This window comes from Rhincodon typus, chromosome 23 (genome assembly GCF_021869965.1).
Source record: "Rhincodon typus isolate 14 chromosome 23, sRhiTyp1.1, whole genome shotgun sequence".
In the NCBI taxonomy this organism is placed as follows: domain Eukaryota; kingdom Metazoa; phylum Chordata; class Chondrichthyes; order Orectolobiformes; family Rhincodontidae; genus Rhincodon; species Rhincodon typus.
Window position 1 is genome coordinate 2,851,670 of NC_063354.1, and position 21,114 is coordinate 2,872,783.

The 21,114-nt window shown below is 39.9% G+C and overlaps 1 protein-coding gene across 1 annotated transcript in view; it reads left to right on the forward strand.

Annotated features, from left to right (window-relative positions):
* LOC109917313 (C-Jun-amino-terminal kinase-interacting protein 4-like) overlaps positions 1–20,654 on the forward strand; it is a 222,875-nt gene extending 202,221 nt beyond the window's left edge. Inside the window, exons 20-26 of the mRNA XM_048611076.1 lie at positions 1,990–2,138; positions 3,472–3,643; positions 6,233–6,346; positions 11,612–11,650; positions 13,706–13,882; positions 17,219–17,350; positions 19,422–20,654. Of these exons, the coding sequence (XP_048467033.1) occupies positions 1,990–2,138; positions 3,472–3,643; positions 6,233–6,346; positions 11,612–11,650; positions 13,706–13,882; positions 17,219–17,350; positions 19,422–19,537 (899 nt within the window). The 3' untranslated portion in view covers positions 19,538–20,654. The remainder of the gene's footprint in view (positions 1–1,989; positions 2,139–3,471; positions 3,644–6,232; positions 6,347–11,611; positions 11,651–13,705; positions 13,883–17,218; positions 17,351–19,421) is intronic.
* Positions 20,655–21,114: the final 460 nt, after the last annotated feature.

Genomic DNA, 21,114 nt, shown 5'->3' on the forward strand with positions numbered 1-21,114 from the left:
CTCTGGATCGATGGTTCAGGCCTCTGAATTACTGGTAGCATTACCTCTGTGCAACTGATGCGCCATTATCCCACCACTTTATACTATCCGTTCACTATTAACAGATGAACCACATTATCGGTCTGTTGGCAATGCTATTAAAATGTAGCTTATCATTAATTTCCCCCATTCACTATAGTTAGAATCCCTACAGTAAGTCTGCTTGTGTTCCAGAGGGGGGAAGAAAGACCTCTCCTGAGACTCAAGAGCAGGTTCTGTTAATGCCGGATGGAGAATAGGAGTGGAAGAAATGTCAGGTAGAGATAGGGGCTAATGTGGCAGCAGGAGTGCAATATAAAATGCTGTATCTCAGCTCAGGTTGGAACGTAAGACTTGGAAACTGAAGTCGGCCTTTCAGCCGTTCAAGTTGGCTGTGCTCTAGGATAAGGTCATAACTGATTTGATTAAGGTGTCAACTTCACCTTCCCATCTGTTCCGCCATAACCCTCAACCCCCTTGTCTGTTAGAATTCTATGTCACTCAGCCTTGAATAAATTCAATGAGCCAACCTCCATTGCTTTCAAGAAAGTGGATTCCACAGATTAAGGACCATCTGAGGTAAAATTTCTTTCCTCGTCTTCATCTTAAAAGGGCGATCTCTTATGTCTAACCTCCCTAGATCTTGTCTCTCTCCCAAGGAAGCATCCTTCTAGTATCCATCCTTAAAGTCCCTTCAAGATCTTGAGGCTTTAAATAAGGTCCCCTCTCATCCTCCTGAAATCAAATGGGTATAGGCCTAACCTCTTCAACCTTTCTTCAAAAGATAGGTCCTACATCCAAGAAATGAGCCAAGTGAACCCTCACTGAACTGCTTCGAATGTAATAAGTTCCTTTTATGCTATTTTTCAATTAGTAACACCAAAACTAGATAGTACTCTAGTTGTGGTGTTACTAAAGCCCTGAACAGTTGCAGTAAACGAGCCTACTTTTGTATTCCATTTGCCTTGCGATAAAAGGCAACTTTTCATCAGGTGCCTTAATCACTTGCTGTGCCTGTGTTCTAACTTATTATGATTCAGGTACCAGGACACCTAGATCCATTGTACCACTGAGTCTTGCAGTTTCGCTCAATGTAATGCTATAATTGTTTCTAATCAAGATGGGCATGTTCTCAGTTTCCCACATTGTACCACCTCTGCCAGATTTTTGGCCTCTCACTTAACCTGTCTACATCCCAAACTTGGCTATAATACATTAGGTCCTTTCATTCAAATCATTGATCTAGATTCTAAATAGTTGTGGTTCCAGCATAAGCATTATGCCTGCTATTTTCCAATCTGGTGGACCTTTCCAGAATCTAAAGCATTTGGAATATTATAACCAGTGCCTCTTCTATCTCTGCAGACACTTCTTTTAGTACCTCAAGATGCGTGCCGTCTGGTCCTGGAGTTTGTCAGCCGCAGTATCTTTTCCCTGGTGATCGTTTTAAACTCCTTCTCCCCTCTGTACCTTCTTTCTCTTTCTTGTCTTCCCCACCCCAAGCTATCAACTTCAGTTTCGAGATTTTGTTTTTATTTCTAAAGCTGAGTTAGATTTTTGATTAACAAGGGAGTCAGGGTATATGAGGTAGACTGGAAGGTGGCATTAAGGTCACAGTCACATCAGGCCAAGTTTTTACCAAATGACAAAGCAGGCTTGAGGGACAGAATGGCCTGTTCCTGCTCCTAATTTATAAGTGACTCTTCTGCCTTCTGGACTCTCGGTTGTGTCAAAGAGAAAAGCACCTTATGGGTGTGTCCCTAGACCAGGTGAACTGCAGTGATTTAAGAATATGGCTCATGACCCCCTTCATTAGGGATGAGAAAGAAATGCTGCCATTTCCAGTAATACTCATATCCCAAGATTGAGGTTTTTAAAAAAATGGGAAAGGCTGTATTGCGGATGTTTCGTTTTCTCGAATGTTGTAAATGGTTAGTTGTATTTTAATACAGCCTGTTGTTTATTCCTTAGATGGCCAGTGGGATCTAACTAATTATCACCTTCTGGACTTTGGCCGGCCTCATCACTCCATTCGCTGTATGACTGTTGTGCATGATAAAGTATGGTGTGGTTACAAGAATAAAATCTATGTAGTACAACCAAAGGCCATGAAAATTGAGGTAACGACTTGCAAAGGGTTCATAATTCTCCTAAAATGGATAGAATTTCTTTGCTCTTAAAATGGTAAATGAAATGTGCTACCTTGTCAACTGTTCTTTGGCTCAAATTACAGGCCTCTGAAGCAAGAAAAAGATTGTTAAATTCTATAAAATTTATAGACAGTTATCCATCAAGATGGGAAACTGCATCCCTATCTGCAGCAGAACTGCAGATGCTGGAGATCTTAAGCAAAAACTGAAACTGGTGGAGAAACTCAGCAGGCCTGTCAGCATCTGTGGAGGGAAACACAAAGTTAACACTTCAAGTCCAGCGACCCCTCTAATGAAAGGTCACTGGATTCAAAACATTAACTCTCCTTTTCTCACCACAGATGCTGTCAGAGCTGCTGAATTTCTCTTCACTGGTTAATTGATGGGATTTTATCCATGCTTTCCCATGACAGGCCCACCTAGTGCTGTCACAGATACCATCCCGTCCACTAGAAGCACGAATGAGCAGTTTCCACTGAAGACTAGATTTCTTGTCAGATCCCAATTTGTATAACACACTGGCCTGAGCAGTACATCGAGCATGAGGCCAGCTCCCAGGCAGAAGGTGAAAGGCGTGTTATGATGCTAATCCTACTGCATTTGATATACACAATTTCCCCAGATTTCATACGTGCAATTTCTCATTGTTGTTATAACCACGCTAGAATAGGAATGGCCACATACTGCCATTTCATTGAAAGTAGTTCAGTACTTTAACAAGTATAAAAGATTATGAGCTATTTATTTTAGTTTAGAAAAATCATGCTAAGAACGTTCGATGCTATGTAGCCTAGCGTATATGTGATGCTTTTACAGATGTATAGGGAAATGCTTACCCTATGCTCTGGTTCTGCCTTGATACAGATATCCAGGCTAGATGCTTCTGTTTAGCAATTCAGCTTGTCACACCTTCTCTGTACTCTCCAATCAATCAAATTGATGTCAGAAGCTACACCTTGTTGTTTCTGTGTTACAGCCTTCTCTTTTCTTTCCTCCTCCCCAAAGTAGTAGGCCAGAGCATAATGGTTGATCAAGCTGATTTTGTCAGTGGATAGCTCATTAGACATGTCCCACTCTTTTACCCAGCCTCCTTCTACTTTGAAGAGGAATAAGTGAGCAATGCTTCAAACAAATTAGGAAAATCTAATCAATGATTTTGTAAAGTGCATATGCATGTGTGTGTAAAATGTGTAATGATTATAGCTGCTTCAGTATTTGAGGTCTCAGTAGGAATTCTTACTGTTCTAATGTTGACAATGTTATTGCACTTCAGCAAAATGCTCTTATACTTGTGCCTTCCCAGAAATCCTTTGATGCCCACCCACGGAAGGAAAGCCAGGTGAGACAGTTGGCTTGGGTGGGAGATGGGGTGTGGGTTTCCATCCGTCTAGACTCTACCCTTCGCCTTTACCATGTACATACCTACCAGCACCTACAAGATGTAGACATTGAACCGTATGTCAGCAAAATGTTAGGTGGGTGATCACTCTGGCTATTTCATGATTTGTAAATTCTTTGTAGGAATAAGTATTATCCTATTTAATCAATCTTAACTGAACTGTAAAATAAAACTTCAAGTTTAATTAAAGTATTTTTCATTTTTCTACCCCTCTCCCCAAAATAATAGTTGGTGTTCCTTGATTAAAGGACTTTTAATTCAGTCCTTTGCTTTATGTGTATATTGATCATTTGGAGCAACTTTAAAATAGAGGGCCGATCACATAGGAATAGGAATTCAGGAAAATATCACTATTAGCAGAGAGGTGGAAGATACAGGCCATTTCATTAGAAGGAGTGAGGTCTGCATGATGATGGAAAGCCATCTAAGAAAGTATGAACAGCACAGAAAGACATGAGTATGGAACATGATCTCAGGATTATTGTATATCACTTCTTGGAGTCACAGAGACATGCAGCACAGAAACAGACCCTTTGATTCAACTCATCCATACCTGCCAAGTTTCCAGAACTAAACCAGTCCCAATTGCATGCATTTGGCCCATATCCCTCTAAACCTTTCCTACTATTGTACCTATCAAAACATCTTTTACATGTTGCAACTGTACCTACATCTATCATTTTCTCTGGCAGTTCATTGCACATACGAACCACCCTCTGTGAAAAAGTTGCCCCTCGGGTCCCTTTTAAATCTTCTCACTTCTCATCTTAAAAATATGCCCCCTAGTTTTGAACTGCCCACCTTAGGAAAAAGACCTTTGCTATTCACCTTATCTGTGCCCCTCATGTTTTTATAAATCCTTATAAGGTCCCCCTCAATCTCCTATGCTCCAGTGAGAAAAGTCCCAGCCTATCTAGCCTTCGTTATAATTCAAGCCCTCCAGTCCCAGCAACATCCTGGTACATCTTTTCTGCACCCTCTCAAATTTAATATCCTTCCTGTAGAAGGGCAACCAGAACTGTACGCAGTACTCCGGAAGTGGCCTCGCCAATGTCCTCTGTAACCTAAATATGATGTTCCAACTCCTATACTCAAAGGTCTGAACAATGAAGGCAAGCATGCTAAACACCTTAACCACCCTGCCTACCAGTGATGCAACTTTCAAAGAATTATGTATCTGAATCTCTAGGTCTCTCTGTTTGACAACACTACCTAGGGCTGTATTTTTAGTTATATAAGTCCTACCCTTGTCGCTTTACCAAGATGCAATACTTCACATTTAACCAAATTAAACTCTGTCTGCCACTTCTCAGCCCATTGGCCCCACTGGTCAAGATTCCTTCGTAATCTTTGATAACCCCCTTCACTGTCAACTTTACCACCAATTCTGGACTTGAAGGAGAAGATACATAAAAGACAATTGGAGTCAGAGATAGGAAACTATTCCAAAATGTCATGGAACATTGCAAATGTTGAAAATATGCATTGGATCATTCGGCATTTGTAAAGAGATAATGCAGGTTGTGACAATGAGTATGAACATTGCTTAAGATCATTATGAATGCTTAGTGATCTATTGTATATTTCTAGCACTTCCAGTTTTTAGTTGAAAGTAGGGAATTGAGATACTGTGCTTATTTTCCCTAGTTCAGAGCAGGCTATAAGGTTCCATAGAAAGGTCATGCACTTATGGAGGTCTTTAAAATGAGCGATTTTGCTGATAAGTAAGGAAAGACCAGCTTGCTACTTGGTGATGCCCTGCCATTAGTGTACGGAACAAGAAGAAAGATGAGAGGCAGGCATTTTTACGCAGGATTGTTGGAGTATGGAATGCTTTTCTGCCAGGAATGGATGAGACAAAGACAGTTGTATTGCAGTAAGAGAAAATGTAGATAGAATGATGTAGTAAAGAAATGAATGAGGCCATAGGGTGAGACCAGGACAGTCTGTTTCAGATTATTCTAGAAGAGTTCAGGCAGAGTAATGAAAGTCTCTCTGTGCTGTAAATTTATTTGGCTTATATCTTTATAATTATCCCTATGCATCTTCTCAACCACCAATCTAGCTAGCTGATTGTATGTTTAATTAGCCATTCCAAGCATTATTATTTCCAAAAACAGGTGATTAAAAGCTGTAGAGAAATTAGTTGAAATGTATTTTAGCCTGACATGTAGCTATTAATGATGACAGATGTCCAGTAACTTTAGGGGTTGCGTGTTTACTCGCTTCTTTAATTTGATGTTTTACTGCAGACAGTGAGTGTACAGGTGCAGTTGGTCCTCATAAGTGAGAGTTTGATCCTGATTAATCTCTTAAATTTTTAGGAAAAGCAAGGTATTGAATAAGATTATGAGGAATATTTGAACTGTGGCAGCTATTCCTGCAAAGTAAATCTGCCATTTGAGTCTCCAAAGCACCATTGAGCTGGAGGTGGGCATCATTCTGATCATGGATGAATATCCCATCTGATGTGTTCAAGGGGGAGAGGAAAGGATATTGTTGCATAATTAGGAAATAACAACTGTAAATTTTACATTTGTTTACTTTTTAATTATTTGTATTTGGAGAGAGGAGGTAGTATACTCTGATCTTCTCCAGACTAACATTCTTGGCATATGTTCTTCATGTTTGAAATTACTATTACTTGTTGGTGTTTGTTTTTAAGGTACTGGGAAACTTGGTTTCTCTTTTGTGCGAATCACAGCTCTCATGGTATCCTGCAACCGCCTGTGGGTGGGCACAGGCAATGGTGTAATCATCTCCATCCCTCTAACAGAAAGTAAGTGATGGGTATCACTTTGGGAAAAACAAAGTGATTTACGTGTGCGTCTTTTCTCATTGCTTTCCCTCTGCTGATTAGGGCACCCAAGTATGCTATGTATCTTTGTATTGAAGTTGAGTTCTAAGGAACAGAAACAAGCTTACCCTCTGGTTGGTGGGAAGGGAGTTTTTGTGCTGCCTTTTATAGTTCTTCGAACTATTTGATTTTCGCTCTAAATAGTGGTTTCATAAGGTAGGAAAAGCTCAGAATTTTAAACTGCATATTGACCACATATTTTACTTCTGCTTGGAAGACTGGTTTATTTTCTGTACATAAGATTATGCTATGCATTGATATCCATCAGCTTTGATTTCTGTTATGTCTCTTAATGGAAAGTCTGAAAAAGAGCTGGAGGAGCACTGGATGTGGCTATGTCCAACAAGACCAGCATTTACTGTCGTTATTGCTAATTGCTCTTGAGAAGTGTGATGATGAGTTGCCTTCTTGAACCACTACTGATGTTGGAGTCCTGATGTAGGAGCACCTACAGTGTTGGTAGGGAGGAAATTTCGGGATTACAAACCAGCAACAGTGGAGGGACAGCAACATAGTTCAAAGTCAGGATGGCCTGTGACTTGGAGGAAAATTTGAAGGCAGCAGTGTTCACATGCTTCACCTGCTCTTTCTAGATGGTAGAGGTGATAAATCTGGATGATGCTCTCAAAGAAGCCTTGACAGGCTGTTGCAGTAAAACCTTTGGATCGTACAAACTGCTGCTGTTGTGTGCAGGTGATGGAGGTTTGAGTCTTGATGTTAGAATACTGTTTTGCTTTAGATCGCGTATAAAATTCCTGTTTGTAGTACTAGAAGGTCTAGGGGAAATTGAAAGCATGTAAACACTCCAGTCTGGACACATACACTTAATGTGCATTCAGAGCAGTATAATACTTTTTCAGTGCTCAACTCCAAATTATAATTTAAGAATGTTTATATCAAAAAGGCAACTTCTCTTAAAAACTAGAAAGCTTTAATAGTGATTTCTCTGATAAATTCCAGTCATCAGCCTAAAATGTCAGTGCAGTCTGCAAATGAAACTCATGGAAACAAACATCAAACCTTGTTTCCTCCAGTTGTAATTCCTTTCATGGTGATGGGAAGATGGGGATGCAGAGTATAGTTTGAGAACAAAGCGTGGCAAAGGAAATTTTTATATGAGGTATGATTTGTCTGCTCATGGATAATGGTGTGCCTTTGAGTTTTTCCTGCTTTCCTGGTTAGCCTCCAAAGGAGGAAAACTCATTCTGGGCTATCGTCTGCCTCATTCTGAGGAAAACGTAATATAATTTAAGGTGAGGAGAGATAGAAATCAATCCCATTCTGTGTCACACAATGCCAGCTTCTTCAAAACAGACAGCAGTGATGGGGAAACGAAGTAGAAGGCAACTGTGAAAGCCCCAGTCCTTCTAAGATGTGTTAACATCTGATGTTGTCACTCTCCTTTGCAGTGGAAAGGACACAAAGTTAGTGTTGAACAGTTAGCCACACTGCTTCGACACCTCTGTCAGATCCAGCATAATGTTATTCTTCAGTTTAAACTAGCCTGTCATGTTGGGTGTTAAGGCATATAGAGTCATAGAGATGTACAGCACAGAAACAGACCCTGCAGTCCAACTCGTCCATGCCGACCAGATATCCTAAATTAATCTAGTCCCATTTACCAGCATTTGGCCCATATCACTCTAAACCCTTTCTATCCATATACCCATGCAGATGTTTTTTCAAAAGGTTATTGTACCAGCCTCCTCCACTTCCTCTGGCAGCTCGTTACATACATGCACCACCCTCTATGTGAAAAAGTTGCCCCTTGGGTCCCTTTTAAATCTTTCCCCTCTCAACTTAAACCTATGCCCTTCTAGTTTTTGACTCCCCCACCCCGGGGAAAAAGATCTTGTCTATTTATGCTATCTGTGCTCCTCATGATTTTATGAACCTCTATAAGGTAGCCCCTCAGCGTTTGATGCTCCAAGGAAAATAGCCCCAGACTATTCAGCCTCTCCCTATAGTACTAACTCTCCAACCCTGGCAACATCCTTGTAAATCTTTTCTGAGCCCTTTCAAGTTTGACAGCGTACTTCCTTTAGCAGGGAGACCAGAATTGCACACAGTATTCCAAAAGTGGCCTAACCAATGTCCTGTACAGCCGCAGCATGACCTCCCAACTCCTATACTCAATGCACTGACCAATAAAGACAGTATTGGCCCAAAACCTTTTTAATTTTTCAAAGTCTTTAGAGACTATCTGAATTTTCCACACAGCAGGTTCTCATCCTGCCTTATGTCAGGCCGTTGTGAGTGATTCTAAGAGATTCTGTATCTCTGTCATTTTTCCTGGAGTGTAAGGTTGTGGGTGTGACCAAAATAATTGCTGGGTAGTGTTGCTCTTGTGGGCCCTTCACAACGCATCTCTTAAGTACAAACCCATTAGTGCATGGAGTTTATCTGCGATTGAATGATGAAGACCTTATGTAATGTTTCTCTTCTGTGTTTTAACCCTGGACTCTTACTTGAAGTATTTAAAATTTTATCTGAGATTATCCATTTACTATTGATGAGCTAGCATCACTGATAATCTCTCCTGGTGACTACAGGTCTTGTTTGGGCAATGTCTCTGCTCCCAGATATCATGCTCACCAGCCACCCAGTAAGAGAATTCCACTTGGATTCTTCCCTCTCTTTCCTTCTCCCACTATCCCATTCCCATTTATTAGGAGGCAAAGTGCCCTTTTTTCTGAACCCCCACCCATTGTCTGATTGTCAGATACAAGGTATTGTTGTTCACTTGAAGACAATACACAAAGGAATCATGTAAGAACTAAGTCCTACAGATGCTCTAAATTTGAAAGAAAAAGGAAGTGCTGGAAATACTCAGTGTATATGGCAGTGTCTGGAGGGAAAAGGAGGCAGAGAGGCAATGTAAAATAGAGTACAGTTCTGAAGGAGAGTGCCAGAGCAGAATGACCTGCGTGTATAGATGTATAATTGTCTTGTGACCTTCAGTGATTTAAGTGAGTGGTTAACAAGGTACGCAGCATCCTTCATTTTATCAATAATGGCGTAGAATCTAAATGCAAGAAAGCTATGTTAAATTTGTATAAAACATTTTCAGCCTCAAATGGAGCATTGCGACCAGTTCTGGACACTGCATTTAAGGAAGGATGTTAGAGAGGGTACACGAGATTCATGAGAATGGTTCCAGAAATGAGGGACTTCAGTTGTGAAGAAAGATTGAAGATGGAGACATTATGTCTCTCTAACAAAAGGAGACACTGAGAAGATTTGACAGAAGTGGCCAAAATAATGAAAGAGTAGATGGGAAGAAACTTCCCATTGGTGCAAGGATTGAGAACCTTAGGGTACAGATTTAAAGTGGTTGACAATTTTTTTTAAAAAGCCATGGAAACAATTTTATAAAATTTTAGAGATAGCAAGAACTGCGGATGATGGAGTCAGAGATAACACCGTGTGCAGCTGGAGGAACAAAGAAGAGTGGACAATTCGGCCCATCTTGTCCATTCTGTCCCAAAGACCCCAGATGCTCCTTCTCATTCTATCTTCCTGCACATGGCTTGTAACCCTGCAGCTTACAGCACTTAAGGTGCAGATCCAGGTAATTTAGCTTTAAAACAGTTTAGAGTCTCTGACTCCACCACTAATTCAGGCAGCGAATTCCAGATACCCACCACCCTCTGCACAAAAAAAACATTTTTCCTCACGTATCCTCTGATCCTTCAGCCACTTCGCTTCAATTGATGACCTCTGGTTTTTGAACTCTCTGTCAAGGGAAACGGATTCCTCCTGTCTACCAGCACAGTAGTACATTTAAGACTGAGATAGACAGGTTCTTGATTATCAACGGGGTCAAGGGTTATGGGTTACCTGTTCCACAGGCACGGTGGCTCGGTGGTTAGCACTGCTGCCTCACAGAACCAGGGACCCAGGTTCAATTCCACCCTCAGGCCACTGTCTGTGTGGAGTTTGCACATTCTTCCTGTGTCTGCGTGGGTTTCCTCCGGGTGCTCTGGTTTCCTCCCACAGTCCAAAAATGTGCAGGTTAGATGGATTGCCCGTAGTGTTCAAGCATGTGTAGATTAGGTGGGTTGTAGGGCGATGGGCCTGGGTGAGATGCTCCAAGGGTCGGTGTGGAGTTGTTGGGCCGAAGGGCCTGTGTCCACAGTGTACGGATTCTATGATTCTGTGATTCTAAGACCAGACAGCATCAGAGGAGCAGGAAAGTTGATATTTTGGGTTGGGACCCTTCTTCAGAAATTTTATTTTATTTCGTTTTAGGCAAAGCTTTAGAATCTAGAATGCAGAGAGTGTGCTGAAAGTGGATTCAATTGTGGTTTTCAGAAGAGAATTGGAGAAGCACCCGAAGAAAGAAAAATTGCAAGCTTACAGGGAAACAGTGTGAGAATGGACTAAATAAGTTGTCCTTGTGACAAACCGGCACAGATACAATGGGACAAATAGCCTCTCTACGTGCTGTAACTTCTATAATTCATCTCTCTCTGACCTTTTTCATTCTTTCTCTGTTTGCTTAAAAGTTACTTCATTTCTAAGTACTGTGTTTTGATGAAGAGTATTGGTTAAATTTAATTCTGTTTCTGCCTCCATAGCTGCTGCCAGACCTGCTGAGTATGTCCAACATTTTTTATCACATTTGTCACAAAGAAGCGATGTTTGATTTCAAAAGCAATGGAGGGGTACGCAGTTTCGTCCCAATCTTCTACCCTGAGAACGTGTCCATAAAATTGAGTGAGGTTGAAATTTTAGTGCCAGTGTTACATTTTCAAATAGACTGCACAGCCATTCCATAGCAGTGAAGTGGTTGGGTAAAGATTGTGTAGTGGCCACGGTCTTTTAGATTTGAATAAAACTGGCACAGTTGCCTATTGGTGAACTAGTGTTGTACTGTCTTAACTGTGCATATCCAGTTACATTTAGGGCTATCACAAACCGTGGTCAGTAGAGATGTATCACACAATGCAGATCAACCAGAATTATTATTGTAAAGAATTTTCTTCCATTTTATTTCCAAGAGCGGTGATTCCAGCTGCTGCAAAAGTTTTTTTTATGATGACAAATAACAGTTTTGTTCTAGCACTGTCTGTACATTTTAAAAGAAAGTACAGATTTGAGATACAACTGGTAGGTTCTTATTAATCCTTTTCCTCTACTGTCACACTTGTCCACTCCCCCCTTTGCCACTTCTTCTCACTATAGCTGTAGTTCTCCACCAGGGACGGTTACTGGGTCTGAGGGGTAAGTGCAGATCTAACCATCAGAATCTTTATCTTTCGGGCTGCTTAAGCCAATCAAGGCAGTTTATATCCACCTTTTATTTATAATGTTTGCCGTCCTATTTTTTTTATTTCTCTTTCTCTTGTCTAAATGTTACCCTGGCGCTGGTCACTGCATTGCAGCAATTTGTATGTTTGCTGAATGGTCACAATAGGCTAAGTACTCAGTGTTCTACTCCTCAACTCTGAGGGACCTTTTATTTTGTCTTGAGGGCCGTCATTTCAATGTCTTCTCACTGAAGCTGTGCATACACCGCTGCCTGTGTTTTATTTCTTTACCTGTGATTCTGTACCATTTACTAATTTTAAAAAATACCCATGTGGCATAGGTATGGAGAATGTGTCTAATGTTCAGCCTTTTGTTAAAAATGTAGCTCATTTTGTTAAAAGTTAGGGAAGTATTGGGCTAGTTTATTTCTTTTGGGAATAAGAATCAAATTAACTTTTCATCTGTTGAGGCCATATAACCCAAGTTATGTGATTAATTAAATTAAAGTTGGGTGTTTGCAGCTTGAATAGTCTCAACTTGCACACGATTTTAAACTTGATAAAGGAATAGTTGAATAGGAGCTGCTGTCTCATGTGTGGTCATCTCAAGTGCTAATGTGTCTGTGTTGAAAATTGATATGAAATGGGGCATATTTTAATATTTGGAAATCAAATTCCTACTGTTGACAAGTTCTTGATGAGTCGCTAGAATTGAGATCTTAAGGTGGGCCAGCATTCTTCAGTATTCACTGCCCAGGGCCTTGTTCTGAATCCAGGCATAATCACAGACTTTTCCTGTTTGAAAGTTTCTATGTGAAGAATATACGTTCATTGCAGGAAGGGAGGGGAATGAATCCACAGCATGGTAATCTGAAGGAGATGGGAGGGTGCTGCAGGAATGCCCAGTTAAAGATTATAGAAAACATTTCCTAATGCAGCAGGCACTGACTCCCTGAGCTGTGGGCTAACTTCTGGAAGCATTTTATTCGGCTAACCTACAGGAAAAAAAAATTTCCTTTCTTAGCAAAGGTGTACGTTGCCTTGAAAATACAGAACAGTTTTACTTGGAATAAAGTCGAATTCTGGCAGAACACTGAGTCTTCTGTGCAACACTATCAGCAGTATTTGTTTCAAATATAGAATCCAACAGGTCAGGATGAGAGTTAATGCTGTAGAACTTAGCATATTTCATACAGGTTAACCAGTTAATAGATTGAAAGTTCATAGATTAGTTTGTACAGGGAGACTCTTGGTTTGCTCATAAGAGCAAATTGGATGCTTAATGTGAATGTGTTTGAGTTCTTTCCACTGTTTGTATTCACACTTCGTGAAGTTTGTCATATAATAGTAGATACCAGTAATCTATGGGTTAGTACTTACAGTTAGGATAGGAGCGTCACTAAAGGTCTTGTACCTTTCCAGAGACAACATTGAAGTTAACCTGTCCATTGACTCCAATACAGTTGACCACTGTTCATGGAGTCTCGAGAGGAAAACCTATTTTACTTGACTAAAAATTTAAAACTTCACTTTGCATAAAATATCTACAAAACTAAAGTTAGAGAACAGTTTATATAAGAAAATGTCACCATGCATTTTTGTAAAGTTTTACTGCTGACCTGATTAAACCCTGTTCGTCTGAACCCAGTCACATTTTCTGTAAATAATGCAGTAGATGCAATTTGCTCAATGCTACAGTCCAGTGTCTTCAGAGCTCTCATTGACAGGAGAGAAGAGGTAGCTTGGCATTAAGCATACTCCATTACCAATGTCCTCCTACCATAGACAAAACCGAGCATGCTTTATTGATTTAATTTTTCCTCAGATCTTTCTTGAACTGGCACTTTCTTCATAAAGTAGCTGTTTTTAATTTAACACTTCTTCATTTTGCTTAAGCTTCAGCCAACCCTGCCATGCTAGTGGCTGTTTTTTTTTCCAAAAATATATGTAATGATTTTTTTCCCAGAAATCTTGTACATTTTCCACTAACCCCATTGTCATTTACTGCTTTCTTATTTTTTTCCTCCAGCCAATAAGGCATCAGAGGGATCTGGAAACCGTCCTGGAAATGTCATCCGTGTTTACGGAGATGAAAATAGTGACAAGATCACCCCTGGCACATTTATACCTTACTGTTCTATGGCACATGCTCAGCTGTGCTTCCATGGACACCGGGATGCTGTGAAATTCTTTGTCGCAGTTCCAGGTGAGCAATTTACAGGCAGCCTTCACGCTGGAGACATGGTTCCTAAACCAGGTTCTTTCCTGAATCTCAGATGTGTATTACACTCAGGGACACGGTGATAGGCAAATCTAATTTCTTTATGAAATAAAATTCACTTGATTAGGGAGAAGACTTTTCTTTCGAATCTGGAGAATGTGACTAACTGCTTTGCAATTAGAGGTATTGTCCTGGTCATGTGACTAGACCAAAGCTGCAAAGGCCTGGCCAATAAATGCTGACCTTGCTAGAATTTTTTCAATTTCTCTGAATACGTTTAGCATAAAATGCATTGGTTTGAAGCATGGTTACTGTTTTGAAGACAAATAACTCACTGTGCACAGCAATATCCTACTGACTCAGTAGTTGTTATACATTTTGCCGAATGTTAATTGAAGGAGGAATGATGGCCAGAGCACACTGGGAGAGCTGCTTTCCCTTTGAAGAGTACTGTTAGGGATTATATATATTTTTGTGTACTGTGAGAAATTAGTATATGGAACTGTTTTGGACATTGCTGGCTTTGAAGAGATTTATCTTTGACCTTTTGAGTTCTAATTTGTAAGAAAACTGGATTATCTGCTGTTTACTGGAAAAGCAGATAATTTTGGGAAAGAGTATCAAATAATGTGTTTGAGAGGTGAAAGCTGGATGTTATAGCCCTTAGTTGCTGGCCAAGCAGACTGCATTTGTGCTGTTCATTGTCTCGCAACCATCTCTTGCACTGAAGTTACTGTGCGTTTTCACAGACCCAGATATGGACAGTTGGAGAAGCTTGCAGGGAAAAGCAGAACCCTCTCTGTCAGTAAGAGGCAAAGTAAAACTAGCTGTGACACTGTTAAATAATTGTGAATCCTGATAATGTTTAAGTGTTAAGGCTGCTAACTGTTTCTTGTCTAAATCTGAAGTCTGGTCTGAGAATCTTCCATCGTTCTGCGACGGTCAGTAATCTGAACACAATGATAGGAAATCAAAGGAATTGTGAGAAGCCAACCAATTACATTTTTGGAATTCGTACCATTGATTGATGGGTGTCATTCCTTTCTCGTCTACTTTTACAAATCCATCTATACCTACAGAGTTATGAATGTGTGCACTTAGTTTTAAGGTGGTATAGTTTATTTCTTAATAGTAACTTAGTTATTAACCATTTCTGCCACTTTTTTTTAAAAGAAGAATAAGTCTTGATTATGGTAAATTTAGTTATTTTTGAGATCGTAGAAGAAGCCTGGTGGACATCTCTTTTACTCTTGATATTGGTATGGAAGAGAGACAAATTGTCCATTTTGGTGATTCAGTCAAACATTTACATTTTCAGCAAGGCTGGTGGAATGGTGGGGCTGGATTACTTGGGCATTCCTCCCGACAGAGCCGTAACAATATATACTGATTTTTAGCTTCAGTAGCACTGGTGAATACTATCAGGATGGGCATTGGTTTGCTGTCTGTCTGAAAAATTGCACTTCCAACAATTCATAACGCTCACTATGACTAAAATTTCAGTCCAGATTTTGTGCTTATGATCTAGAATGGGTATAATGATTGTGCTCACAACTGAACCAAGCTAACTTCATTGTGGAAGATCCTTCAAACATCCTGTTAATATGAAAGAATACAAGGGAGGAATTAACTACCATCACCATCACTAGAGAAGTAGTATTAGACAAACTAATGGGGCTAAATGCAGATGAGTCCGTTGGCTCTGCAGGCTTCCAAAAATAGCTACAGAGATATTGAATGCATTGGTTGAAATTTTCCGAAACATCTTGGATTCTGGGGAAGTACTAGAGGATTAGAAAATTGCCAATGTGTTACCCCTACTTGAAAAGGGAAGAAGGCAAAAAACAAGTAACTATAGCTGATTAAACTTACTTCTATTGTTTGGAAAGACGTTGGAATCAATTATTAAGTAAGTAATAGCAGAACATTTGAAAAATCGTAATCTCAACAAGCAGAGTCGGTATGGCATCATGAGAGGGAAATCATGTTTGAATAATTTGAGTTTTTTGAGGAGGTTTCATTCAGATTGGATAGAAGGAAACCAGTAGATGTTATATTTGGACTTCCATAAGGTTTTTGACAAGATAGCTCATAAAATTCGTAAAATAAGAGTCCATGGTGTTGAAGGAAATATATTGGCATGGATAGTGAATTGGCTGATGGGCATAAAACAGCAAGCGGCGATAAGGGGTTCTCTTTCAAATTGGCAACGTGTAACCAGTGGAATTCCACAAGAATCAGTTCTGGGAGCACAACTGTTTTTAAGACATATATTAATGACTTGGAGGGAAGAAGCATATGAACTGTGGCCACATTTGCAGATGATACAGAAATAGGTGGAAAGTCAAGTAGTGAGAGAGATACAAAGTTTACAGAAAGGTGGTTCAGAGAAGGTTAACTAGGATGTCCCCAGTATGGAGTGATTGTCTTATGAGCAAGGGTTAAACAGGTTGGGACTGCTCACTGGAGTTCTCTGAGGGCTGAGTGTCTTTGAAACTCCTTGCCACAGAGAGCTCTGGGGACAGAGTTCTTGTCTATATTTAAGAGATGTCTATATTTATGAGATGGATAGATTCCTGATCAGTCGGGGAATCGATGTTTACAGGGAAAGGGCAGAAAAGTGGACGAGAGGAATATCGGATCAGCCGTGATCCTGCTGAAGGCTCAAGGGGCCAAACGCCCTTCTGCTGTTTCTGTTTCTTTTGGTCTTAACTTCAAAATTATTAAGTTTTGATATCATTTTCTTTCTTAAATGTATGTTCTGTATTAACCACACCCAATAATTCATTCTTTCCCACTCCCACAAATTCCAGCCAATAACTACTTGTGAGCTTTCTTCCCCAGCTCAGAATATTTTGATTCAAGGTGTATCGCAAAACAGGAGGACAATTTTTAACCTCTGTTGTTGCGAACTGAATAGATTTCTATTGATATTGCAAGTGAACTGTGACCATGTTGTTTGTTTAATGGAGTCAGTCCATTGTTTGCAGTTGAGAGTATTTCCTGCTTGGAGGGTCTGTACTCTAACTCCAGGCCAAGTATAAATGTGCCACAATCCTTGAACTCAAGTTGCAGGTGGGCATGTTATGTACTTTGTTACAGCAAAGTACTTCATCTTTCAAGGGTGATATTTCTGATGAGACCTCTCTACAATCAGTCGGCCAGGATTGAACCACAGATCAGGTTGCCACTGCCTTCCAGCTAATGGTTATGATGTTGAAAAGGACACTACAGGATGAATGTGTTACTTGAAAAGTAAAATGATCTTAGCTGGCTAAAGTATTTTAAATGTTTTTTTTTTGCTGTTTGGTCATTCTCAAGGTATACCATATGGTGACGTTGAGCACTCGTTAGAAAAATTAGGAGCTTGTGCATCTGATGGATCCAACCAGCAGTCAGTGAGATCAGTGCTGGTTATGAGCGGTGGTGAGGGCTACATCGACTTCAGAATGGGTGAGGATATTTCTTGTTTACTGCTTCACATAAATGTGAACTTCATCATTAAGGGAAGTCTACCATGTTTTAGGCTTTTTCTTAGATTTTTGACCATCCTTTCTTCTCTTGTACTGTTCTAAAACAGAGAAGTTCTCTTTAATTTTCCATTCTATATTCTTTTCCCCTGGCTGAGGAAGAGGGAATTGCTGAGTGTGAACGCGGGTCTCCGTCACATCTCATCTGCTGATAGTATGTGGGTCTCACTTCAGATAACTATCTGGCTGGTGGATCTGAATGATGAGCCTGCTGCATAATCTGTCATGGTTATGAAACTCAATGCTACCCTTGAAAAGAAAGCTACCAATAGAAAAACACTGATAAACCGCCCACAACTTGGATTACAGTCCTACGTTCTATTAGAGGTCTGACATTCCCCTGTTGAAGTTGTACATTTCTCTGGCAGCATGTACCTAGTTACCAACTCTCGAGGTAGACATCAGGGAAAGGGCAAGAATGTCAGATCGACCATGATCCTGCTGAAGGCTCAAGGGGCCACATGTTGTCCTCCTGTTCCTATTTCCTATGGTCTTAACTTCAAAATTATTAAGTTTTGATATCATTTTCTTTTTCAAATGTATGTTCTGTATTAACCACATCCAATTATTCATTCTTTCCCACTCTCGCTTTCACAATTCCAGTCCATGTGATGTAGAGACCTGAATTCTCCTCCAGGGCTGAGTTTAGAAATGGTTAGAGAAACCTTACAGCCACGAAAGGAGAAAAATGAGAGGGATCTTTTTGCATTAGCAAGTACTGTGTGAAGTCTGAGGGGGGACAGTAGAGAAACCTGAAATAGTGAATAGACTGAAGGATGACTCTGGAACATTGTTTTAGAACTACAACTGCATGCAAGTCTGTCTCAGAACTGATATCTTTCTCTGACTGCTACCTTGGATGGCCTTTCAGCAAGGGAATTGAAACAACAACTGGCATTTTTTTCAAAAAGCAATATGATTGGACATAAAAGTAACAAAAAAAGCACAAGAAACTGAAAGAACTTGACAGTGAGGATGCTAAAGGATGTTTCCTCTTGAGGAAGAGTCTAGAACTATAAGATACAATTCAGAAATAAGGGCTGCCCTCCTTTAAGATGGAACTGTTGAGAATTTTATCTGAAGCATATGCGTCTTTGAAATTCTCGATGGAGGTGGGATCTTTAATATTTTCGGGGCGAAAATGTATAGATTCTTGAGTAATGAGGAATCTGTGGTTATCGGTGGTAGGCAAGAATGTGAAGGTGAGGCTACAATCAGATCAACCGTGGTCTTATTGCATGGTGGAGTAGATTAGAGAGGTCCAAAGGTCTACTCTTATTAACTTGTATGTTTGTAACTATTGCTTGATGTCCAAAAATAGACTGACAAGAGTGTAGGTATCCATGAAAAGTGAACTGGTCAGGCTCTTCAATTCTTCCTTGATATGCTGCACTACCTGACCCCCTCACTGTGCGTTGTATCAAAGGTCTGATGATAGGCAGCGCTGCAGGAATGTCTTCTCTGTTTTCCCCTGGACTGATTGTGAAGTGTGAATTCCTTTTGTATGGTTGTGAAATATCAATTTGAGGAGCATTCCCTAATTGGGTCAAATGGCCTGTTTCTATGCTGTACGTTCCATGTAAACCCCACAACTTCTGTCCAATGTAATATAGTAACCAGCTCAGGCAATCTAAACTGTGTTCTTGAGTTCTTTTGGTGAGTGGGCTGTTGTATTTCTGAGTGATTGCACTTTAGATGGGTTCCAGATTAATATTTGTATTCTCAGTTTATAACAAAAAGCAATGAGACATATGCAGCACTGTCCAAAATGATAGAAACAGAAAGTTGAATTAGTACGTGAAAGAGCAAAATTCATAGTGACTTTGGGGAAAAGCTGCAAGAGTGAGGTGGCACTAATTGATAGTTTTTTTTTCAAAGAACTGGTTCAGGCAAAATGAGCCAGTTGGCTGGCTTCTGTGCATTACAATGCTATGGTACCTTCTGATTGGCTTCATAGATTGTAGCAAGTGTTTGAAATGTGATATTCCCTTTAGGTGATGAGAGTGAAGAAACGGAGGAGCTCAGGGAGACGTTACAGATTCAGCCTTCACTGGCCAAAGCAGAGAGAAGTCATTTAATCGTGTGGCAAGTCATGTTCAACGATGACTGAACGGCACAACTTCATGACAGAATGACTGTGTACACAAAAATCCTTGCATGTTGTTTTAATTTGGTTTATTTTTGTTTCAATTTCTTCACCGCATTGTGTTTGAGCAGTTCTTCACCATGGTTCCTCGGTTTGCATGGTGGAGTACAGAGAGCAGGAGGTAAGTATCTCTGAGCTGCTGTCCTGTTCTTGTCCTTTCTACAGGGTCTTCCTACTGTTAAAAGACAGCGCTTGCTGAGCATAGTCACTTCACTTCAATGAACATAGGCTGCCTTAGTAAAACAACAGGTGTTAGTTCTTGAGGGTTATTTTGCTAACACTATTCTAAAGAACTAATTTGTATTTGCAATGATTCTAAAGAAAGCTGTTTATTTCTGTGTGGGTGTTATCACGGTCACCAAAGGACATTTACCCGGAGTAGCATTCATGTCAATTGATTAGTCGAGAGAGAAAGAGAGCCAGTCAATCAGACAGTCTTGTTTTAGAGCCTTGTGGTGTTTAGAGGACTAGCATCCAGTTCAGGTCAGTTTTCTTTCTTGCAATTTATTGTAGAAAACTCTGGACACACTTGACAGGGAAAGTCAACAACCTGCGCTGCACCTCAGAATCATTTTATACACACTACTAAAATGTCGTCTTTTCTCTAACAGAAATGCTTTCATTATATTGACAATTTTGTTGAGAAAGAAACATTGTCTCTCTAAGCATATTTTAAAAAAAAATACAAATTTTATGGTCTGTATTCTTTTTTGTAAGTTGACCTCTTTAGACACTTGTATTTTAATTGCTCTATAATTTGAAAACTGAATGCTCCGGTGTTGAATTGGTCTCTGTTGAAACCCAAGGCTTCATTATGGTGAGCTCAATAGCTCATATTCCAGTGTAGCCATTTCAGTATTTATTACCTATTATTAATGAACCTTTGAGGTTCAGAATGTAACTTTGTACAAGAAAAATATATATATGTATATCAAAGAGGCTGCTGTTTTCTTGATTGTGTTTCGTTGGCTCTGAATGAATTTGTGTAATGTGGGACCCATGTTATCACAAAGAGATTGGATATGGATTCATATTGGGTTCCTTGACTTACAATGACTGAATAAATTGGATTTTATTTTTATTCAGTCAGGTTTATGGCAATTATTTCTTATATTTTAACAGTCAGATCGGTGATTATATTTGTTTTACTATGAAACTCAGCATCCTAGCACAAAATCTCCCCACAAAACCATTCAAAAGCAAGTCCTTTGAAGTACTTGGCCTGCTGTGTTCATCCAGCTCTGCACCTTATTATCTCAGATTCTCCAGCATCTGCAGTTCCTACTATTTCTGAAACAACTCCTTTGAAGTACACCCGTTTTGATTAAGTGTTGGCATGCATTCCCTTCCTTATATTCATTGAGGAATTTGGAATTGATTAGAATATTGTGCATCATTGCTAGTTTCAAACCCAGCTCAGCGTGCTGGAATGAAGGTAATTTCTGTGGGTAATATAGGTGTAAGGAATATACGTTTGTTTTGTTCTGCTTTCGATCTTCAGTGCTACCAAGTTGACTCCAGAATTCAACCTTGGTAGGCAA